We start from the raw sequence: 21,843 nt of genomic DNA on the forward strand, positions 1-21,843 counted from the left end.
AAATGGTTTAAAATCAGGAAAGGGTGTGTATCAGGGTTATATCCTTTCATCATACTTATTCAGTGTGTATGTTGAGCAACTGATCTGAGAAACTGGACTGTATGAAGAATAATGTAGCATCAGGATTGGAGGAAGACTCATTAACAACTTGAGATATAGAGATAATACAACTTTGCTAGCTGAAAGTAAAGAGAAACTGAAATACTGATGAACATTAAAAAACCAGGGGGTCTCCTTGTTAAAAGAAACATCTATGATGGCTTTAGGGGAGAAGGAATGATACATACACAATAGTGTAGACACACGATGACACAGGTGATGGGACAGGCAATATACAACCAGAATGAGGTTGGCAGAGGAAAGACGAGTTGGCGGGAGACATGGAGGAATTCAGTGGTTAAAATGAATAGAGTTAAATGCTATCAACTGTTGGTGCATGAAGGGCATCCCAACCATGTAATGAAACAACATATATGATTTGTTGGATGTAAAACTGATGATCTGCTCTGTAAACCACTTAATTCACAATAAAAGAGTTTAACAATAAAAAAAAAAAAGAGAGAGAGAACATATAAAGGGTCGGAAATATAAAGGTAGATGTTTTATAACAAGGAGGGGAGTGATTAACTTTTCAGTCTATGAGAGGAGGTCCCTAGGACCATCAAGGGAGAAGAGCAGAGAGCGGGACCCTACCCAGAGAAGCAGTGATGCCTGAAATGGAGCCAGAGATGAAGACAGAGCCAGAGATGAAGACGTGGAGCGATGGTGCAGCTGGAGACTTTAGATTCAGAGAGGGAGAGCGACTGTGTGCTGAAGACCTGGGGGGTACAGGGGAAGGATTGCATGGAGGGGATTGTAACCATGGCAATAAAACGATATACGACAGAATGAATGTAAAACTAATGTTCTGTCATGTAAACTATCACATAATTCACAATAAAACATTAAAAAAAAACACCTATGATTCTGACGTCAGTTTGATACAAAGAGAAAATTACATTTCCTGAGGAGTAATGCCAAAAATTAAATAGGTAATATTTAGTATTGGCTTTCCCTTATTTTACAGACAGGTACCCAAGTTACGATTTATCTGACTGATGGATAACTCCTTCTTGTCCTTTAATGCAGGGTTTTGAACCGGTTATGTTATGGCCAATGAAGTAAAACAGATGTTATGGCCAATGAAGTAAAACAGAAACAGACCCGAATGCTTACAATTTGGGTAATCCTCGAGGTTAACAGGAACAGAAAAACCACAGGTTGAAGACGCCCTGGAATGGGAGACCTGGAAAAGGTGTTGCTGCTGTTGCTAAGTGCCATTGAGTATATGGTTTCTGAGGAACAGCTGGTGGATTTGAACTAACAATCTTGTGGTTCAAATGGACTTTTCAGTAGTACAGTGCATTATACTGCAGTGCCAAAGGACCCTGATTCGGGAGATTAGACTGTGGACAGGATTATGGAGAGCGACACACAGTCAGAGCAACGAGGTTAGTCAGCATCTCTGAGCAGGGGCACTCCTTCAATACCATGTCAATTTGCCCTCACTTTGAAACATCTGAACCAATCTCTAACCACTGCCATGGAGACAGTTCCTACTCCTAACGACCCTAAAGGGCAGAGTAAAACTGTTCCTGGGGTTTGAGACAAGTAAATCTTTATGGGAACAGATAGCCTCATCTTTGTCCCATGATGCAGTTGGTGGGTTTGAATTGCTGATTTTGTGAGAGCAGTGCAACTCTTAATCCACTACTCCACCAAGGCTCTTTAACTAACCTCTGGTGGTGGCGCCAGTGTGTGCCATCCAGCAGGTTCTGACTCATAGTGATCCTGTACAGGGTTTCCAAGGCAGTAAGTCTTTACAGGACCAGAATACCTCATCTCTCTCCCACAGAGCAACTAATAGATTCAAACTGCTAATCTTATGGGCAGAAGCTCAGCACGCAACCCCTACACTACCAGAACCAACCCCTTCTGGCAGCAAATCCTTCATCATAATCATCCTCACTTGCAGCACATGCCTGAAACTTTTAAAACAGTGAAAAGGCTTCAAGTCCTTTTGTGCATTAAAGGCTAAAAAATAAGAATCACATGTACCTGTTCTGTTTCCCTACAAATTTTTTTTTTATATACATTGCCATATGTTACCTACAAATTCTTACACAGATAGGAATGGATCTTGTTCTAACCTTGGAACTGCATGTACTTATAAATTTGCCGCAAGCTGGGAAGAAGCAAATATGGAAATAAAAGTTTTAAAAAGCACAAGAATGATTTACTTGAAAGAGCTCTGCTGTTCCCCAAAACGTCTTCCTTGATAAACTAGTCTCTCAAAACAGAAAACTAATAAGTCTAATAAGTTTGGAAAACCCTTTATGTTTGGGATATTCCTCACACAATTGGCCATTAAACTTTCTGAGAAGGCTTACAATAAATGCAGCTTATATGACACAGCATTATACAAACTGTATCAACTACGCAACCTGCTTTTCCTGTAGCTGTTTTAGTATACCTATCAACTTTCTGTAGGATAAGCACTGGACTGCTAATCACAAGGTCTGTGGTTCAAACCTACCAGCCAGTCCTTGGGAACCAGATGCAGAGTCACTATGAATCTGAATTAATTTGACGAGACTTAACATCAACATCTCAAAGGAACCCTGGTAGTGTAGTAAGTTATACACTCGGTTGCTAACTGCAAGGTCAGTAGTTCAAATCCACCAGCTGCTCTGTGGAAAAAAGATGGAGGCTTTCTGCTCCCATAAAGACTTACAGCCTTGAAAATCCTATACAAACAAGGTTGGTACAAATAAGTTGTAACCTACTCACAACCACCACCACTACTACCACAGCCATCAACATCTTAAGAAATTAAAAGTCCCTTAGATACTTTAAGAAGTCGTTTTTCTGTGAGACACTGGTGGTTCCATGATAGAATCCTTGCCTTCCATGCAGGAGCCAAAGCAACTCACGTACAGTAGTGCCTATCTATGGTGGAGCCTTGCATGTAGCTAGGAGGCTGAAGAGACCTCTGTGGAGTTTCCAGACTCCCAGGGGTAAGAAGGTCTGGGGATCTACTTCAAAACAATAAAAATTCTGTGGAGGGCAACAGCTTGATCTACAGACAGACCATCACAGACAGACCAGAAAGAGGCCTGGGCAGTGTTTCATTCTGCTGTGCATGGGGACACCAAGAGTCAGGAGCTGCCTTAATGGCAGCTAACATGTAACACTGTGCATTAATGTGTCAGACTACAAAATTGTTTGAACTGCAAGGTTGGTGGTTCAAGCTCACCAGCTGCTCTTTGGAACCCCTATACAGGGTCACTATGGGTCAGAACTGACTCAACGGCACTTAACAACAACAAGTTTGTAGCAACATCAATTTGAAAAAATAAATGTAAAGATGGGATAATTATTAAAATAAAAACCCGAGGAGGAAAGAAAAAGTTGTTCATTCAATTCTGCTAGTTTTTAGGAAGAAGGGATGGGGAGTCCCTTAATTTTAAAGATGAAAATCAGGTCATTACATTCTTACTGAGAAAGTCTAAACATGACATAAATATCTTATATAAATGAATATGCCACAAGGGGGAGCCACCCCATCATACCTGGTATATACTAAAAAACAAATGAGCAATGACATTTAAGGGTCCTGTTGCAGCACTTTGGGTTTATGCGCCAGATTTCAATGCTGTTTGAACTGCAAGGTAGGTGGTTCAAGCTCACCAGTTGCTCCTCAGAAACCCTATATAAAGGGTTGCTATGTGTTGGAACCAACTCAATGGCACTTCACTACAATAACAATGACACTTAACCAACATTTTATTTTTGAAAATATCTATAACTTTATTCAAAATAAGAATGAAAATACTACCCATATTTAAATTAAATACAATAAAGAATAAAGCTCTTCTCAGTAAGACCATCTGAGGCCTGTCATGAGCATTTTAATTAATTGTTGTTAACGAAATCAAATTGAGATTGTTGTTAAGTGCTGTCATATCGGTTCCAACTCATAGCGACCCTGGTTAAGGGTTTCCAAGGAACAACTGGTGGGACTGAACCACTGATTTGCACTTATAGTCCAGCACTTACAGTCCACACTTATTTGAACACAATGAAAGAAGCCCTTGTACCACAGTAATTAAGCACTTGCCTACTAATTGGAAGGTTGGTGGTTCAAATCCACCAGCTATTCCATGGGAGAAAGATACGACAATCGGCTTCAATAAAGAGTTACACCTTAGAAAACCAGAGGGAACGTATGAATTGAAATGACTCAATGGCATTTGGTTTGGTTCTAACATGCGGTGGTTACGTGCCGTAGAGTCGGTTCCGACTCAAGAGTGTCCCTGTATAGGGTTTCTGAAGCTGTAAATCTTACGGAAGCAAAGTCTCATCTTTCTCTCATGGAATGACTGGTAGTTTTGAACTGCTGACTGTGATTAACAGCCCAACTAATAACTACAATGCTACCAGAGCACAGCCGAACAAAATGTTAATTTAGTACAAATCTAAGCAATGTATCAAACAGGACACATTAAACTGTCTTTTAATGGCCTAGCACAGTAAATGAAGCCAGTATGAATTAAAAAATGTTAATTTTCTCCTTTCATTCTGCAGAGAAAGGAGAGCAGGACTAACAGATCAAATCAGATTTAATAACCGTTTCATTATTAAATATATCTAGTCACAAGTTTATTTGACAAACAACTTAGAACAATGATAAAATAAAATTTGGAGTTTGGGGACACAGGAAGGGTGGTAAGAAGATAATTGTTCTGGTTTTTACATTCTCATAGTTCATGATACAGAATTCAGAATGAGCACTGATTAAATATTGAGTGACAAAACAGAAATCTCATCTATTCCTTAACAGGTAAAACTTCTTAAGAGTTCAATAAATGTCTGAATAAGTATTTGAATGAAATAGAGAAGGTAGAAAAATTAGGGCAGATATGATGGGAATGGCCACGGATTCTACCTTGTATGTTCACCCTGTTACAACGTGACTTGTGCCACTCCTATCATCAAGAACTACAGTCTAAAAGGGTATTTGTAAATGAGTACCTCTGCAGCAAACATATCAATGAATACAGTGGAGCATACAAGAGGTAACATCACAAAAATTTTTAGACATTACCAAACACCTTGAGGAATTAAGTTGCTGGGCCTGGGGTCTTGGGACCATAGTCTTGAGGGACACCATGGTCAACTGGCATAACATAGTCCGCAAACACAATGTTCTACATCTTACTTTGGTGAGTAGCAACTGGGATCTTAAAAGCTCAAAAGCGGCCTCTAAGGAGAAATTATTGGTCTCTCCCATGCAGAGGAAAGAAGAGTGAAGAAAACTGAAGATGCTTGGAAACAATTACTCCAATGGACTAATGGAACATGTGAACATCAGTCTCCATGACCCTCATGCCAGAAGAACTAGATGGTGCTACACTATCAACTGCTTTGAAAGAGATCACAATGTAAGGTCCTAGATAGAGTGGGAGGAAAATGTGGAACAAAACTCAAAATCATAAAAAACATCAGGCTTACTGGTCAGAAAGAGACTGGAGAAATCCTAGACTATGACCCTTCAGGTCTGGAATTGAACTCTCACCCTTGTGGCTCAATTTTCAGCCAAGCAGTAGATAAGTACACAGGTACATACCATTAGTGAAGTAGGAACACCACAGAATGGCTACCCATTGGAGATCAAAAGGGAAGCATTTCCTAAGAACAAAATTCAGGAAGGTTGGTGTAGTATAATGAATTTACTTAATTTATCTTCTCTAGCCATGGTCTTTGTGATTCTCACCAAATGACTGGGTAGAAGCATGCAAATAGGTGCATAAGACTTAACACAGGGATCAGTCAATTTTACCATCATGTTGGGTTTACAAAGAATCATCTAAAAAGCAGGAACAGAAAATCAGAGGACCATCAAGAAAGAAGAGTCACAAGTGGAGTGCCAGATCCCAGTCTGGGAAAGTGGTAGTGGCATGGTGAAACAGAAAAGCTGCAAGCTTCCTGGTCCGTGAACTGAGTAAAGTACGCTGCCTACAGGCAAGAGGCTTGCTTTTATAAACAGGCTAAAGGAGTTTAATACTTGCCTGAGCAGCACAGAGACAAAAGAGCTATCATACTGCAAGCCTTCAGTATGACAGAGAAGAAGAGGCATTCCTGACTGGAGAAATGATGCATCCTGAGTTGTTTGTGACCTTCAACTGTACTCTGTTCACTTCCTTAATAAACCCTATAAACTAGCGTATTGTCTATGATCTCTGTGTGGCCACTGAAATGGATTATCGAACTCAGATGAGAAGCAGAAAGTGCTGTGGGAGGGAGGTCTGGAGTCAGAAGAGGGCAAAGGAGGGTGAAGGGTGGAAGCCTGTCTGACCTCTGCCTTACAGAAATCAACCTTGGACTGATTTTAAGCTTTATTCTCCTTCTCCCTGTGAAGCCAGAGAAAGTCAGATATGGCCATTTTCTGCAGTTGGGAAAGGAGGAGAAATAGAGACAGAGTTCAGTGAGGGGATTGAAATCATTGAGATGAGACAAAGTGTGTGATTTGTTGAACGTAAAACTAGTGATATACTCTGTATAAACCTTCACTCAATTAAACAATAAAAGGTCTTTAGAAAAAAAAAAAAAAAAAAAAAAGAAGCAGAGTCTATTTTTCTACCCCATGAATCTCAGCTTGATTATATACTATAAACCTTTTCTGGCCAGTGGAACATTAGCAAATATAAGCATAAGCATTGGAGCTTGTCAACTGTCTCTCTTTCTGTTCTTTAGAACCCTGCAACACCACCACGTGAATGAGTCTAGGCTGACCTGCTGGATGATGATGAAATGTGACCATCATCCCAGTTGATACTGCACCAACCACCAGCCACATTAAATGAGGTCTGCCAATACTAACTGATCTGTTAATTACCACACATGTGAATGAGGCCATCCAGCTCCATTTAAGTTGCAAAAGACCCAAACAATTGGCCAGCCAACCCAAAACATGTGAAAAGTAGAAAGTTTTTGTAAACCTGAAAACTCTAATACAGGGTGGCTATTAGTTGGAACCAATTACAAGGCACTTAAAAATAACAATATGCCAGTATTGAGACCACCTCTATTCCTAACTCTAGAATACTGGCAAATATTAGTTTAATTAATATTATAATTTCAACCAATTATTTTAGTGATGGAAAATTTATATGTTAGTATGTAGCCTGATCCATTTGACTCCACCAAAATACATAGATTCACTATAGATTCTACTAACAAACATTCAGAACTGGAAAACTAGTCCCAGCAGATATCACTGTGGGATGTAACTAGTTAATACTAAAGTTTATATGATACTGTAAAGAGCCAAGAAAATCCTGAATAACAACAAATTTGATATATTTTTCTATCAGAAAAACAAAATTAGAAACTTTCTTCTATCAGATTTCAAGACAAGCAGAGCAACAGAACCAGAATTCAGAAACAGAGTACACACATGATGAAGGTGGCACCAAAACAGGGGAGGGATGTCTTTTTAATAAATGATGCTGGGTCCACTGGACGTTGTTGTTGTCAGGTGCCATCGAGTCGGAACCAACTCATAGCGACCCCATGCACAGCAGAATGAAACAATGTCCGATCCTGGGCCAACCTCACTACTGCTGCCACACTTGAGTCCACCAATGATGCCACCTGGCCAATCCATCTCATTAGGGGTCTTCCTCTTTTTCTCTGACCCTCCACCTTACCCAGCATGACATCCTTCTCCAGCGACTGTTTCCTCCGGATAATATGTCCACTGGATACCTACATGTAAAAATAGGTCTTGATGCTACCTCATAGTACACACAATAATAAATTCCAGCTGGAATGTACATCTACAATGTGAAAGGTCAAACAATAAAGGCTCCCAAAAGAAAATTTTAAAAAAGTATATTCATGATTTTGGGGTAAGAAGAATACTGGGTAGCAGAAAACGGTTAAGTACGCAGCTACTAAGAGTAAGGCTGGTGGACAGAACCTACCCAGAAGTACCCCAGAAAACAGGCCTGACAATCTGCTTCCAAAAGGCTAACCCTGGAAAACCCTCCGGAAGTCTACTGACACACATGGGATGTTGGAAGAGACTCAACAGCAACTAATTTGGTATATTTTGAGTGAGGCAAAGGCAAACATTCCTTTGTTGTTGTTAAGTGCTGTTGAGTCAATTCCGACCCATAGAGACCCTGTATACGGTTTCTGAGGAGCAGCTTGTGAGCTTGAACCGCCGACCTTGCAATTCAAAGGGCTTTGCAGTCTGGCACATTAACCCACAGTGCCATACCAGGACTCCAAACATTCCTTAAACAGACACAAAAAAGCAGTAATAATAAATAGAAAAAAATAACATATACGTTGTTGTTAAGTGCCGTTGAGTCGGTTCCGACCCATAGCGACCCTGTACAGGGTTTTCGAGGGTGTAAATCTTTACGGGAGTAGAAAGCCTCATCATTCTCCCACGGAGCGGCTGGTAGTTTCGAACCGCTGACCTTAAGGTTCGCAGCCCGATTCGCTACCACTACACTACCAGAGCTCCTTAGCTTACATTAAACTTAAGAACTTTTTGCACCTGTAAGAGTAAAAAGGCAAACTCGTCAGTGCAAGTATCTGTATTACATATATGCTTTCCACAACAGGTAAGAATACTCCAAAATACCAATTAAAAAAAAAAAATCAATAGGAAAATGGGCATTATACTTTGCAAAACAAAACAGAATATCCAAATGAATATTAATCACATATAAATGTACTTGACATCTTTAGTCATCAGAGAAATGCAAATTAAAACCACAATGAGATACCACAACACAGCCACCAGAAAGTCTAGGGGGAAAAAAAAAGATATATATGAACAAGTGTAGTTGAAAGAATATGGAAATATAAATGGGTATAGTAATTTAGTCCCAAACTGGAAACAATTCAAATGTCCAACCACAGCAAACAAGGTAAATAAATAAATAAATTATAGTCTATGCATGCAATGGAATACTATACTATATAAGAAGAGATGGTCAGATGAGTAAGCCCTCAAAGAGTGATTAATAAAGTGGAGTCCTCAAATATCTAGTAATAAATCTAATAAAAAGTAGAATACTATACAGTAATGAGAAAGAATAAACAACTGCTATACACAAGTGGAGTTCTGGTGTGGTGTTGCAAGGGTGCTAGCTGCAAGGTTGGTAGTTCAAACACAACAACTGCTCCTCAGAAACCCTGTGTAAGGGTCTCTGCGAGACACAACCGACTTGACGTCACTTGATGACAACAACAGTAACACACAAGATGGCTGAATCCTACAAACACAATGTTGAGGGAAAGAAGTCAGAGACAACAATAGTGTATACTATTTGATTCTATTTATAGAATAGTTAAAAAACAGACCCAACTTATGTGTGATGTTCAAAATCAGGATAAGTTACCTGGGTGTTTGCCTGTGTGGTGGAGGTAAAGAGTCCAGTTATAAGAAGGGACTTACGGAGGGTTTCTGGCTACCAGCAATATTCAATTTTTTTTTAAATTCATGGGTGTGGTGGGAGGAGATGCACAAGAATTCCCAAATTCGCAGATCATACCCATTTGACCTAGCTTCGATGGCTAGTTAACCAGAACTTCAACTAAGGAAGATAAGGATGGTTGATAACGAGAACATGTGCAATCTGCTACAATTTGATGAACTTGACCTATACTTATGAATATAAAAGTTCAAAATACCACCTGAGAGGGAAGGAGTCTTCACATCAAGGATCAAGTCTATCTCCTCTGTACACAGGGTTGATAGGGACAGGCAACTTAGACATTGGCTACCTAAAATGTGTGTGTTTGGTGGGGAGTGGGTTATAAAGGCATGAACTGGCTGCCCTACAAGTTTTCAAGAGGGAGTTTAGTTTTAGAGTGTGATGGGGGGGGGTGGTGGAAGGTAGAATCCCCACTAAATAGTTTTTATCTTGTCTAGATGTATCTGATAAAAGGAGATGGGGATAGAATTCTTTTGATTCAACAGTGAATAGCTGGTATCATACCTAATTGCAATTGTCACAACTGTAAAGGTAGAAGTTGTGTAACAAAAAGGGGGGGAGTAGTTAATCTTACAAAGAGCTCTGGTAGAGTAGTGGTTACAAATCGGGCTGCTAAGCTCAAGGTCAGCAGTTTGAAACTATCAGTTGTTTCACAGGAGAAAGATGAAGTTTTTTGCGCCTGTAAAGATTTACAGCCTCGGAAACCCTATGCAGGGTTGCTATGAGTAGGAACCAACTCCACAGCATACCACCACCAGTTAATCTTACATTCCAGGAACAGAGGACCCTATGACCATCAAAAGACAACAGCATGAGTGGAACACAGGACCCTAACCAGAGAAGCAGCGACACCAGATATGGAGGTAGAGGTGATGGCATGGAGAGAGAGAGAGAGAGCAGCTAGACTCATGAAAAGAGAAAGGCTGTGTACTGGCAGCCAAGAGACTGGCTTGCAGAATGTGCTTTTTGGTTATTTAAATGATTATATATCCCTGCATGTTATTGTGTACATCAAAAAAAAAAAAAAAAAAAAGCCAAAAAACAGAGAATAGAAGCAAATACTGGTAACCGATGATGCATGGAGGGGATTGTAATCATTGATTGCAATGAAACAAAACACAATACGTTTAGTGCAAAACTGATGTTCTCCCATGTAAACTATCACTCAATTCACAATAAAAGTTTAAAAAACAACAACCCTACACCTATGGAAGCAGTAAGTCAAAAGCGGGAACAAGTCCTTACAGCAAGAATCATCCCCACCCCTCCACACACAGAGTAGACAGGGTTGAGGAACTTGAACACTGGCTACTCAAAATGGGGGGCAGGGGGCTATAAAGGCAAGAAGTGACTGGCTTACAAGCTTTCAAGAGGAAACCTAGATCCAGAGGGCATGGAGGAAGATTCAATCTCCACTGAGTAGTATTCAATCTGTCTAGGTGGGGCTGATGCAATGAAATGTAGATGGGTCTCTTGTGATACAATAGTGAATAATTGTCATCAGGACTGATTGTGAGGGTTGGAAATGTAAAGGTAGACGTTTTACAGCAAGGAGGGGAGTGATTAACTTTTCAGTCTAGGAGTGGAGGTCCCTAGGACCATCAAGGGAGAAGAGCAGAGAGCGGGACCCTAACCAGAGAAGCAGTGATGTCTGAAATGGAGGCAGAGATGACGACGTGGAGCGACGGAGCAGCTGGAGACTTTAGATCCAGAGAGGGAGAGCGACACTGTGTGCTGAAGACCTGGGGGGTACGGGGGAAGGATTGCATGGAGGGGATTGTAACCATGGCAATGAGACAATATACGATAGAATGAATGTAAAACTAATGTTCTCCTATGTAAACTATCACATAATTCACAATAAAACATTTAAGGAAAAACAAAAACAAAAACAAACGACAACCCATGGGTGTATTCATTTTGTGAAGACTCACCAACTCATACACTTATATACTTTGTGACCTCTTCTGTCTACAAAGTATACTTCAATAAAAGGTTTATTTAAGAAATCAAGCCCTGAAGGGACACTACAAATTAGGTTAAGAATAGAGCTTTTACTGACAAATTAGGTTAAGGTTTAGAAATAAACTAAGCTAGAACAAGAATGTTCATTTTTCTTCTACTGTTGTCCTTTTGGGTCCCATTTTGTTTCTTAAACAAGTGTGTACACAAAGCGTACGGCTACCTCCCAGCCTGCTGATAACTCTTCTAAACTTTCTCAGTCTAGTGTTGCAGAGGTAAAAATCAAATTATTAGTGTAGTGCAGCTGTTCTAGATATTCTTACCCTCACCACAGAAATGATAAAATCCTAAGAGCCTTAGAGTAAAAGGAATAATGACTTAGTATACGCAGCTTCCTGCCTGCATTTGCCTACAGCATTCTCTGCAATATATACTAGTATCGTAGGAACCCTGAAGAGGTGGTGGCAACCAGGCTAAGTGTGATCCACAATCCAGCCACATGCTGGCATAATTAGAGTATCAGCATCTTATTTAATAACAAAAGCAGTTTTTATGTTGCACTTCTTACATAGTTAAGTCGGGCTGCTAACCAGAAAGTCAGTAGTTCAAAACTACCAGGCGCTCGTGGGAGAAAGATGAGGCTTTGTGCTCGCATAAAGATTTATAGCCTTGAAAACCTTATACAGGGTTGCTATGAGTCAGAATCGACTTCATGATACAAAACCATTACCACTAACAACCTTACACAGAAGTCCTATGGTACAGTAGTTAAGGGCTTGGCTGCTAACCATAAGGTTGGCAGTTTGAACCTACCAGCTTGTTTGTGGGAGAAAGCTGTGGCAGTCTGCTCCCATAAAGATTTACAACTTTGGAAAGTCTCTGTGGCAGTACTAATGTGTCCTGTACGGTACTCTCCATAATCAACTTAAGGACAATAAGCTTGGAATTTTACATAAAAGCTTTTGAAGGACAATGTATTATTACATTCAAAAAATTACTGAAATAAATTTGCATGTATGTTGCTGTTGTGTGTCACTGGAGCAGCAACAAAATTTGTGATATAGTAGAAACAGAATGGTAGGAGAGAGGCTTAACATAATATCCAATATTTAGCAGGCATGCAATTAATGGAATGAGCCAGTGCCAAGGGACTTAGGGCAAATTATTTCTTCTCTTTTACTGTGTCTCTGGTTTCCTCACTAATAAATTAGACTGTGCAAGGACTAAATGAGTTATTGTACATAAACTACTTAAAAGAGTTCTCGGCACAGTCCATATTCAATAAACAGTAGATCCCAGTCCTGGTTCTGCCACTAAATTCAGGTGTAATCTTAGATAAGTCACTAACCTCTGGAGCTGCTCTATAGCTTCCTTTCAACTCTAGAAATTACTTAAATTCCAGTTCTCAAACATACTACATCAGCGAAAAGTCTGTCCCTACATACACATGCTAAAATGACCACATTTCCTAACATACAGTACTCTACAGCGCATACACCAAGTATCAGGCAGCTGGTATATGTAGACGCAAGTGGACATCAGACTATCGTTTCTAAGGTAACAATTATAACCTACAAAAAAAAAAAAAAAGTCATTTCTCCTAGCTATGTGTATTTCTCTGTAAGTTGAGAACGATTAGAATAGATCATTACTAAGATTCTCTCTGAAACTTTATTCTTTCTGCCTTCTAAACTAGAATGTTATCAATTACTATGGCTCTGAGAAAACCATTAGTTATAGCACCAAAAAATCATAAACTGAACACTAGTCAATCTCTTGGTCTAAGCAGTCCCTCATCTGGGGATAGGTAACAATGGCCCTAGTCTTTCATCTTCAAAAGCCAGCAGACCAAACCTCTGTCTTCTAAACAATTCTACCCACAGAGAAAGGAAATGGAAAGTAGCTCAAAATATGCACTGATTTGTTCATTTTCTCCTATAACCACACAATGGCTGGTAGGTCCTTTATATCAAATATAGTTAACAGCCTACATTTATCAAGCATCTACCCTGTGATGGGGCCAGTGCTAAGTACTTTAAAGGTGTTACCTCAAAGAGCAAAAAGCAATATTTAGTGATTTTCAGGATAAAAACCAACATCACACATACACACAGTCTTAAGGACTGGAACTGCATGGCTAAATTCATTCCAAGAAAAAGCCTTCCAAAAAAGGAGAACAGACACTTAATGACTTCATTAATTATCTTTAAGAAGACAGACAACTAGAAACTGAAATTAAAAATTTTAAATTCATATCAAAGAAGTAATGCATTCTTAATATTCCAAAAGGTTTCATTGTATTCTTACCTTTTTATATCAAACCTACAGAAAATCTGAAACAAAGAACAAATTTCTCCAAATCATATAATTAAAGGTTATTAAAAAAAACAAAAAACACAAAAGCTAAAAACCTCTTACCTGAGCATGAAAATTGGACATAGTTGTTGTCTCTATATCTTTCTTTCCTAATATCTCCATTTTCACTGGTGAATTGGGAAAATTAAATGAAAAGTAGTCTAAAAAGTCAGGTAAATAAGTAGCTGCCCCATGAACAATACCCATTACATAAAAAGCTGCAGAGTTTTCATTTTCACTGAATACCAGTCCCACAAATTCTTCTGCAAACCTCTCCATCTCCACAGGAGACAACTGGGAGAGCTCATTACTGTAGGCATGGATAACTGATGCACCTCCATTAGGCTGGTGCTCAATATGAATGAGCTGTTTGAACTCCAAAGTGTCCAACCTTCTGAGGTTATTCTGAACCCGTGGCTCCTTTAATGAGACAAATGGAAACTCACTGTTTTCTGGAATTTTGGAATCAGAGTTCTTGGTATCCAAATTCTTTCCAATGTAGTCCTTTATGTTATCACTTAGGATCCCTTTGGCTTCTTGATCTTCAACATCAGATAGCAATCCTGAGCAGATGGTCTGAATAGATTTGCTATACATTTTTGGACGTTTCCGTTTTTCGTTTTCTTTATGTTTCTTTTTCTTTTTCTTCTTTACCTTTTTAATTTGTAAATCTTCTATATTTGTTTTTGGTTTCTCCTTCCCACCTGTTGGGAAAAATGGTTTTTGAAACTCCATACTTTAATTACTATAAAACACCATGCTTTAGGAAATGTTTTGTAATACAAAAGCAGAATTTATTCAGAATCAGGTTTCTATTTGACACTCATTAACACAGTATTGATGGTCAAGATTTAGTTAGCTCCCCACACCCACCAAGGCACACACAAAGAGGAAGTTTAAGACAAAGTTATACACATGGTGTAGTGCCATTTTGAATGTACCATATGATTAATCAGTGTTTACTGAAATGATGAGTATTTTAGAAAACATAATCTTTACATTTTAATATCAGAAAATCAAAAATGAAAAGTTGAATGAAGGTCAATATGGACAAAGCCCTCCAGACATTCTCCTCTGATACCTATTGTCAATTTTACTTTAATCTCATGCCTTAAAAATGATACCAAGTCAAGGAGGTGTGAATAAGATTCACAAATCAAAAAAAAAAAAAGAGAGAAAAATACATGCATAATGTAACAGCAACAAACACAGAAATTCCTTAGCTTTCTTTTTACCATATTTCCTTTTTAACAAATCTCTCTTGTTTCTAAAAGGAATCATGCTAGGACCACCACAATTTCCAAAGTTCCCAATAAGGCACCACAAAGGAGATGACAAAATTAGAATCATTTTTTATGTGTGGCACTGTAGGATAATGCACTGGACCACAAGGTTGGTTTGAACCACAAGGTCAGTAGTTCAGACTCATCAGCCACTCCAGAAAACCCTATACAGGGTCACTATGAGTCAGAACCAACTTGACAGCACTTAATAATAAAGCTCAAATTACACCCATGAAATTAATAAAGAGGTAAAAAGATAAAGATAGTGGAAATATGTCTATCAATTATATATTAATATTTATTAATTAAACATTAATGAACATCTGTAAGCAAAAGCATGAACACTGTGTGGGCTCCGAAATTCAGAAATCCAAAGAAGAAAAGATTAAGCCATACAGGCTATTGTGTGCTGTGCTATCCAGTCAATTCTTACTCACAGAGACCTACAAGACAAACAGAACTGCTCCACAGGGTCTCAATAGAACTCTTTATAGGAACAGATCACCAAGTCTTTTTTTTCCATACAACAGCAGGTAGATGTGAACTGCTAATCTTTTCGCAGCCATACGCTATAAAAGTTAAGTGTCATATAAATGCTTAACACTATTACAGTATATTTGTTTCTAATAAGAAAAACGATGCCTGGTGTGGTAAAGTAGGATAAGCACTGGACTGCTTAACCACAAGGTCAGCAGTTCAAACCCACCAGCTGTTCCTTGGAAACCCTATAATCACTATAAATACATCAAACCTATCCCCCTCTGTTTGTACGCAGGGTTGATAAGAACAGGCAACTTAAGGCACTGGCTACCTAAAATGGGAGGAGTTGGGGTGGGCAGACTATAAAGGCACGAACTGGCTGACTTACAAGTTTTCAAGAAGAAGTTTAGTTTGAGAGTGTGGAAGGTAGAATCCCCACTGAATAGCTTTCCTCTTGTCTAGATGGGTCAGGTGAAAGGAGATGGGGATGGGATTCACTGATTCAATGGTTGAGTAGTTGTTGTCATACCTAATTGTGACTGTCACAACTGTAAAGGTAGAGGCTATGTAACAAAAAATGGGGGGAAGTTAATGATGCATTCCAGGAACAGAAGACCCTAGGGCCATCAAGAGAGAAGAGCAAGAGCTGAACATGGGACCCTAACCAGAGAAGTAGCAACAACAGAGATGGAGGCAGAGGCGATAGCATGGGAAGATTGAGCAGCTGAGGACTCTAGACTCATGGAAATAGAAAGGCTGTGTACTGGTGGCCAGGAAACTAGCTTTCAGAATATGTCCTGATGTTTAAATGGTTATATATTCCTGCATGTTTTTGAATATACATGGAGCTCTGGTTGCGTAGTGGTTACGAATCGGGCTGCAAACTGCAAGGTCAGCAGTTCGAAACTACCAGCTGTTCCGCAGGAGAAAGATGAGGCTTTCTGCTCCCGTAAAGATTTACAGCCTCAGAAACCCTGTACAGGGTTGCTATGAGTCGGAACCGACTCCATGGCACATAACAACAACAACATATATGTGTGTGTGTATATGTATATATATATGTTAGAGGGTAGACACGTATTGACATGGGTGATGGGGCAGACAATATACAATCGGAAGGAGGCTGGCAGAGGAAAGATGGCAGTGTGGGACACAGGAAGGAATGCAATGGTTGGAGTGAATAGCAGTAAAACATGTTAACTATTGGTGCATGGAGAGGATTGCCAGCATATAATGAAGCCAAGTATATGATTTGTTGAATATAAAACTGATGATCTGCTCTACAAACATTCATTCAATTCACAATAAAACATTTAAAAAAATATGGAAAGATTCACCTATTTACAAAATAAAATTTCAGTGATAGAATAAAACTACGTCAGGAAAGGTAACAAGATTAAAAAGAAAGAAAGAATCACTGTAAGTCGGAACCAACTCCAAGGCCCTTAACAAGAAAAATAGAAAAAAGTAAACATCCTCAAAAGAAAACATGATTCCTAAAGACAATGCAAAGCACTAAACTTATAGTTGCAAAAGGAAGGCATTTACTATTTATTTCATTTTTACCAAAAACCTGTGAAGAATTTAATTCCTCCAACAAAATTTTCCATCTTCACATATCTCTTTTATTCTTTTGTGTCCATTAAGTGAGGTATTCTGCCTACTTTCCCCAAATCCCTCCCATTCATTCCCAAAGACCTTACTTAATAGTCTTTCCTCCTTTACTCCTGACCCATTGCATAAAGAACCTTCTTTGCCAGTGTTTCCCATTATGCAAATATCCTTATCCCTTAAAATGTTGTTCTGCTTTCAGTTTACTCAAGTCAGCTTTCCCAGAATGCCTAGGAGTCTTGGTGTGGCACTGCAGAATAAGGACCAGATTGCTAACCAAAAGGCCAGGGGTTCAAACCCATCAGTCTCTCTTTGGAAACCTTATACAAGGTCACTATGAGTACAAACTGATTCAGCGGCACTTAACATCATCATCAACAACAGATATCTAAATACTTAATCCAGTGGTGGTGGTTGTTGGTAAGTTCCATCAAGTCGGTTCTGACTCATAGTGACACTGTATAGGGTTTCCAAAGCTTTAAAGCTTCACCTAGTAGAAAGCCTGTTTCTCTTGCGAACCCCAATAGTTTTCTCAAATCGTCTCTCCTAACATCTCAAAGGCATTATTTGGCTTATCTCTAACTGCTTTTATTTCTTTTCCTTGATATTACAGGTAGTCCTGGACTTACACTGCATTCAAGTTAAGAACCACACTTAGGACCATCTGGGTTTTTTTGTTTTTTACATGTTATCATTAGTAGTAACAGGGAACACAGTGGCTCCACATGATAAGCGATGGACCACGAACCTTAAGGTCTGCAGTTGGAGCCCACCAGTCCTTCTGAAGGAGAAAGATGAAGCTTTCTGCTCCCATGAAGATTTAAAAGCTTGGAAACCCTATCCAGGTTTGCTATGAGTTGGAAACAACTCAATGGCACTTAACAACAGCATCATTTAACGTCCATGATATGCAATATGAAATAGACTGTAATGCAACATGAATGTTGTATGAACACCATACAGTTCCCGTACAATCCATAGTTAAAGTCTTCTATATTAAAACTGTATAGGGGGAGGGGGGGAGGGAGCCCAATGGACTTGCCAGGTGTGCGAATGGGCCAGGCAGAGGACGGGAATTGGGGCTGTGCATACATCTAACACAGAGCAGGGTGGTGGGGACATGGACACAGTGTACAGGTGTCAGGAGCACAGGACAGCAGTGATTGATCACCACACTGTTGGTATAGCTGCTTCCTGAACTTATGCTGCCATCACCCAGAGCTATGAGCTCAAGAGCTTCCCAGGACCAGCTGGTTGCCACCAACAACCACATCTGCACCACACAGGGACTCCATCAAACATTAAGTTTAATAGCTAAAAAACTATATAAGTAATGGAAACCAAAAACTGTAAGTAATGAAAAGTAAAAAACTATAAGGAAACCAAACCTTAAAACACAGGGTTAATATCAGAAGGAAAGATGAAAAATGTTTATATATGAAAGCAAAATACAAATAAATCAAGAGGAAAAAACAGCGGGTGAAATTTAAAATACATTTTTTTTAATTTAAAGGTCTAAACCCCCAAGCAGCCACTCCACTGGAGTAGGATGAGGCTGTATGCTGTCGTGAAGATTTACAGCCTCGGAGATCCTCTGTCCTACAGGTTCACTGTGAGTCAGGCTCAACTCTATGAAAGTTGTTTTTTGTGTGTGTGCTTTTTTTTAAAATAAATCCTTTTATTTCTAAAAGCTTTCATAAATGTCATGCTTTAGAAAACATTATCAAGTAGATATTTGTGTAATAGATTATCAAAAGTATTCATATGTTTATTTACTTTTATTAAACCAGTTTTAAAATAAATAATAATTTTCTGAACTAATCATTAGTTTATATTTTGTATGTACTCTGACTTCCTTATCATGTGACACAATGTGAAGTAAAAGACCTGGTGGCATCTTTTTTTTTTTTTTTTTACATTGGAAGGTGTGTTCACTGTTTTATGTATATTATTACCGAAGATAAAAGATGAGGCTTTCTGCTTCCATGGAGATTTAAAGTCACAGAAACCCTATACAGGGTTGCTATGAGTCAGAACAAAGTCAACAGCGCTTAGAAACAACAAGGAGATTAATAGCATGCCTTGTTCTTGTTAAGGGCAGTCGAGTCAATTCTGACTCACAGCGACCCTGTACAGGGTTTCTGAGGAGCAGATGGTGGGTTTGAACTTGTGGTTCACAGTCCAGTGCTGATCCTGCAGCACTAAACCAGCCTAAACTCTATAAATACACATACAAAATTGCATAAATGAGCTTGCCAAAGTAAACAAAGTTGCATTTAAATGAAAATGTGTGTTAATGTCCTACTTATTACATTTACAACTAACACATTAATAAAGTTAAAACAGAAACTATCCAAACACTGAAGCACATGCTACTTTGAAATAAATAAGCACAACATGGAGCTTATCTATTTCCTACTCATGAGAATGGACAAGAAGTACTTTAATAGTCAGAAACTTAAAAATGATAACTAATTAAGAAACCAGTTGTAGGATAAGCACAGGACTGCTAACTGAAAGGCTGGCACTTCAAACCTACCAGCAACTCTTGAAACCCTTTACAGGGTCACTACGAAGTGACAAAGGAGTCCTGGTGTGGCACTATGGTCTAATGTACTGGATACAAAATTGGTTCAAACCACAAGGTTGGCAGTTCAAGCTTACTAGATGCTCCTTTGAAACACTATACAGGGTCACTATGGGCCAGCCGGAACCAACTTTAAAACACTTAACAACAACAGCAATGACAACATCAGAATCAATTCAGGGGCACTCAGCAACAACAACAACAACAAATCAATCATTAGAGAGCTGCTAAATTCCCATGGTGGTAAACTATTTGGCAATTGAATGCTAAAGTGTATAGAATAGTGCTACAAGGTGCCTAGTGAAGGAGGCTTCCTGTGGAGCCTCTGCATTACATAAGACTATATAGGCAGAATCCTGAACAGCATCCAGAATCTTCAGAGGGGGGAAATTTCCACTTGAAAGGACAAGGATTGGCAGACCAGCCTAGAGCAGCTAGAAGAACAGAAGATATTTCTTGAAAGAAAGACAGATAGGGACAGGAAAAATACAAAACAATACAGCCAGACCAACTGATTACTACAAGAACAAGCAAGTTGCTTGTCCAGGAGACATCAAGGCAAGTGGTCAGGTCCCCTCAAGGAAAATCCCCTTCTAAGACTAAGACTCAATGGGAATACATGCTCAGATTGGTGACCACGTTCATCACTGATAAGGGGAAATGAGGGGAAAACAGCAAAGAAGTTGCAAGCTAGGCCCTACAATGCTAAATAGACTCCTGTGAACCTGGGTGGCGACCTAGTTGGCCAGCAGTATGGCAAGAACTGGGGATTCTTGGGCCCAGAGTCAGTGGCATAGCCACAGAGGAGTGGAGAGTGAAGTGTCCAGCTGATAAGAAGAGAGGGCATATGCACAAGAACACCCACACTTGCAGATAATGTCCACTTGACCTGGCTTTAATGACTGGATGATCAGAGCTTAACTAGAAGAAGAAAAAAGAGGGGAAAAAAAAAGAGTAATCTGATACAATTTGATGAACTTGAGCTACACCTATGGATACAGTAGCTCAAAAGAACTAGGATCATTCCCACTCCTCCCTCCATACACAGAGTAGACAGGCATGGGCAACTTAGACATTGGCTACCCAAAGTCAGGGGGCTACAAAGGCAAGAAGTGACTGGCTTACAAGCTTTCAAGAGGGAACCTAGATCCAGAGGGCATGGAGGAAGGTACAATCTCCACTGAGTAGTATCCAATCTGTCTAGGCAGGGCTGATGAAAGGAAATGCGGATAGGTCTCTTGCGATACAATAGTGAATAACTGTTATTAGGACTGATTGTGAGAGTTGGAAATGTAAAGGTAGACGTTTTGTAGCAAGGAGGGGAGTGATTAACTCTGCAGTCTAGGAGCGGAAGTCCCTGGGACCATCAAGGAAGAAGAGCTGAGAGTGGGACCCTACCCAAAGAAACAGTGATGCCTGAGATGGAGGCAGAGATGGTGACGAGGAGAAATGGAGCAGCTGGGGACTTTAGACCCAGAGAGGGAGAAGGGCTGTGTGCTGACGACCGGGGGTGAGGGAGCAGGCTTGCAGGATATACCCTTTGGTTGGTTGATGATGCACAGAGGGGACTGTAACCATGGTAATGAAACGATATAGGATAAGATGAATGTAAAATTAATGTTCTCACATGTAAACTATCATATAATTCACAATAAAACATTAAAAAATAATTATAATAAAGTATATAAAGAAAGGTAACATAACGGGCCTGAGACTACTATCCTTACAAAGCCCAGCTTGCAAGGTTGGCCCTTGACTGCATATGGGAACTTGGATTTTGGGATGTTTCCCATCATTCCCTGGTAAGACTGGCTTTGTGTTTAAATGGTTTATGCGAACAACATGGTTCATGTTAAACATCCTTCTGGAAGTCTGGGATTTGATTTACGCTAAGTGACCAATCCCTAATAAAAATGTATGGCAAACCCAGAAATTAATTGGAACTTAATCCAACAGCATTTTAGGAGGTTGTGGAACAATATACACTTGTCTGGGGATATTCATCAGC

The 21,843-nt window shown here is 39.5% G+C and overlaps 1 protein-coding gene across 1 annotated transcript in view; it reads right to left on the reverse strand.

The window, feature by feature from the left end:
* RSBN1L (round spermatid basic protein 1-like) overlaps positions 1-21,843 on the reverse strand; it is a 105,329-nt gene that overhangs the window by 46,272 nt on the left and 37,214 nt on the right. The window contains exon 3 of the mRNA XM_006834358.1: positions 13,938-14,578. Within this exon, the coding sequence (XP_006834421.1) occupies positions 13,938-14,578 (641 nt within the window). The remainder of the gene's footprint in view (positions 1-13,937; positions 14,579-21,843) is intronic.

Source organism: Chrysochloris asiatica, unplaced genomic scaffold (genome assembly GCF_000296735.1).
Source record: "Chrysochloris asiatica unplaced genomic scaffold, ChrAsi1.0 scaffold00010, whole genome shotgun sequence".
NCBI classification, from domain to species: domain Eukaryota; kingdom Metazoa; phylum Chordata; class Mammalia; order Afrosoricida; family Chrysochloridae; genus Chrysochloris; species Chrysochloris asiatica.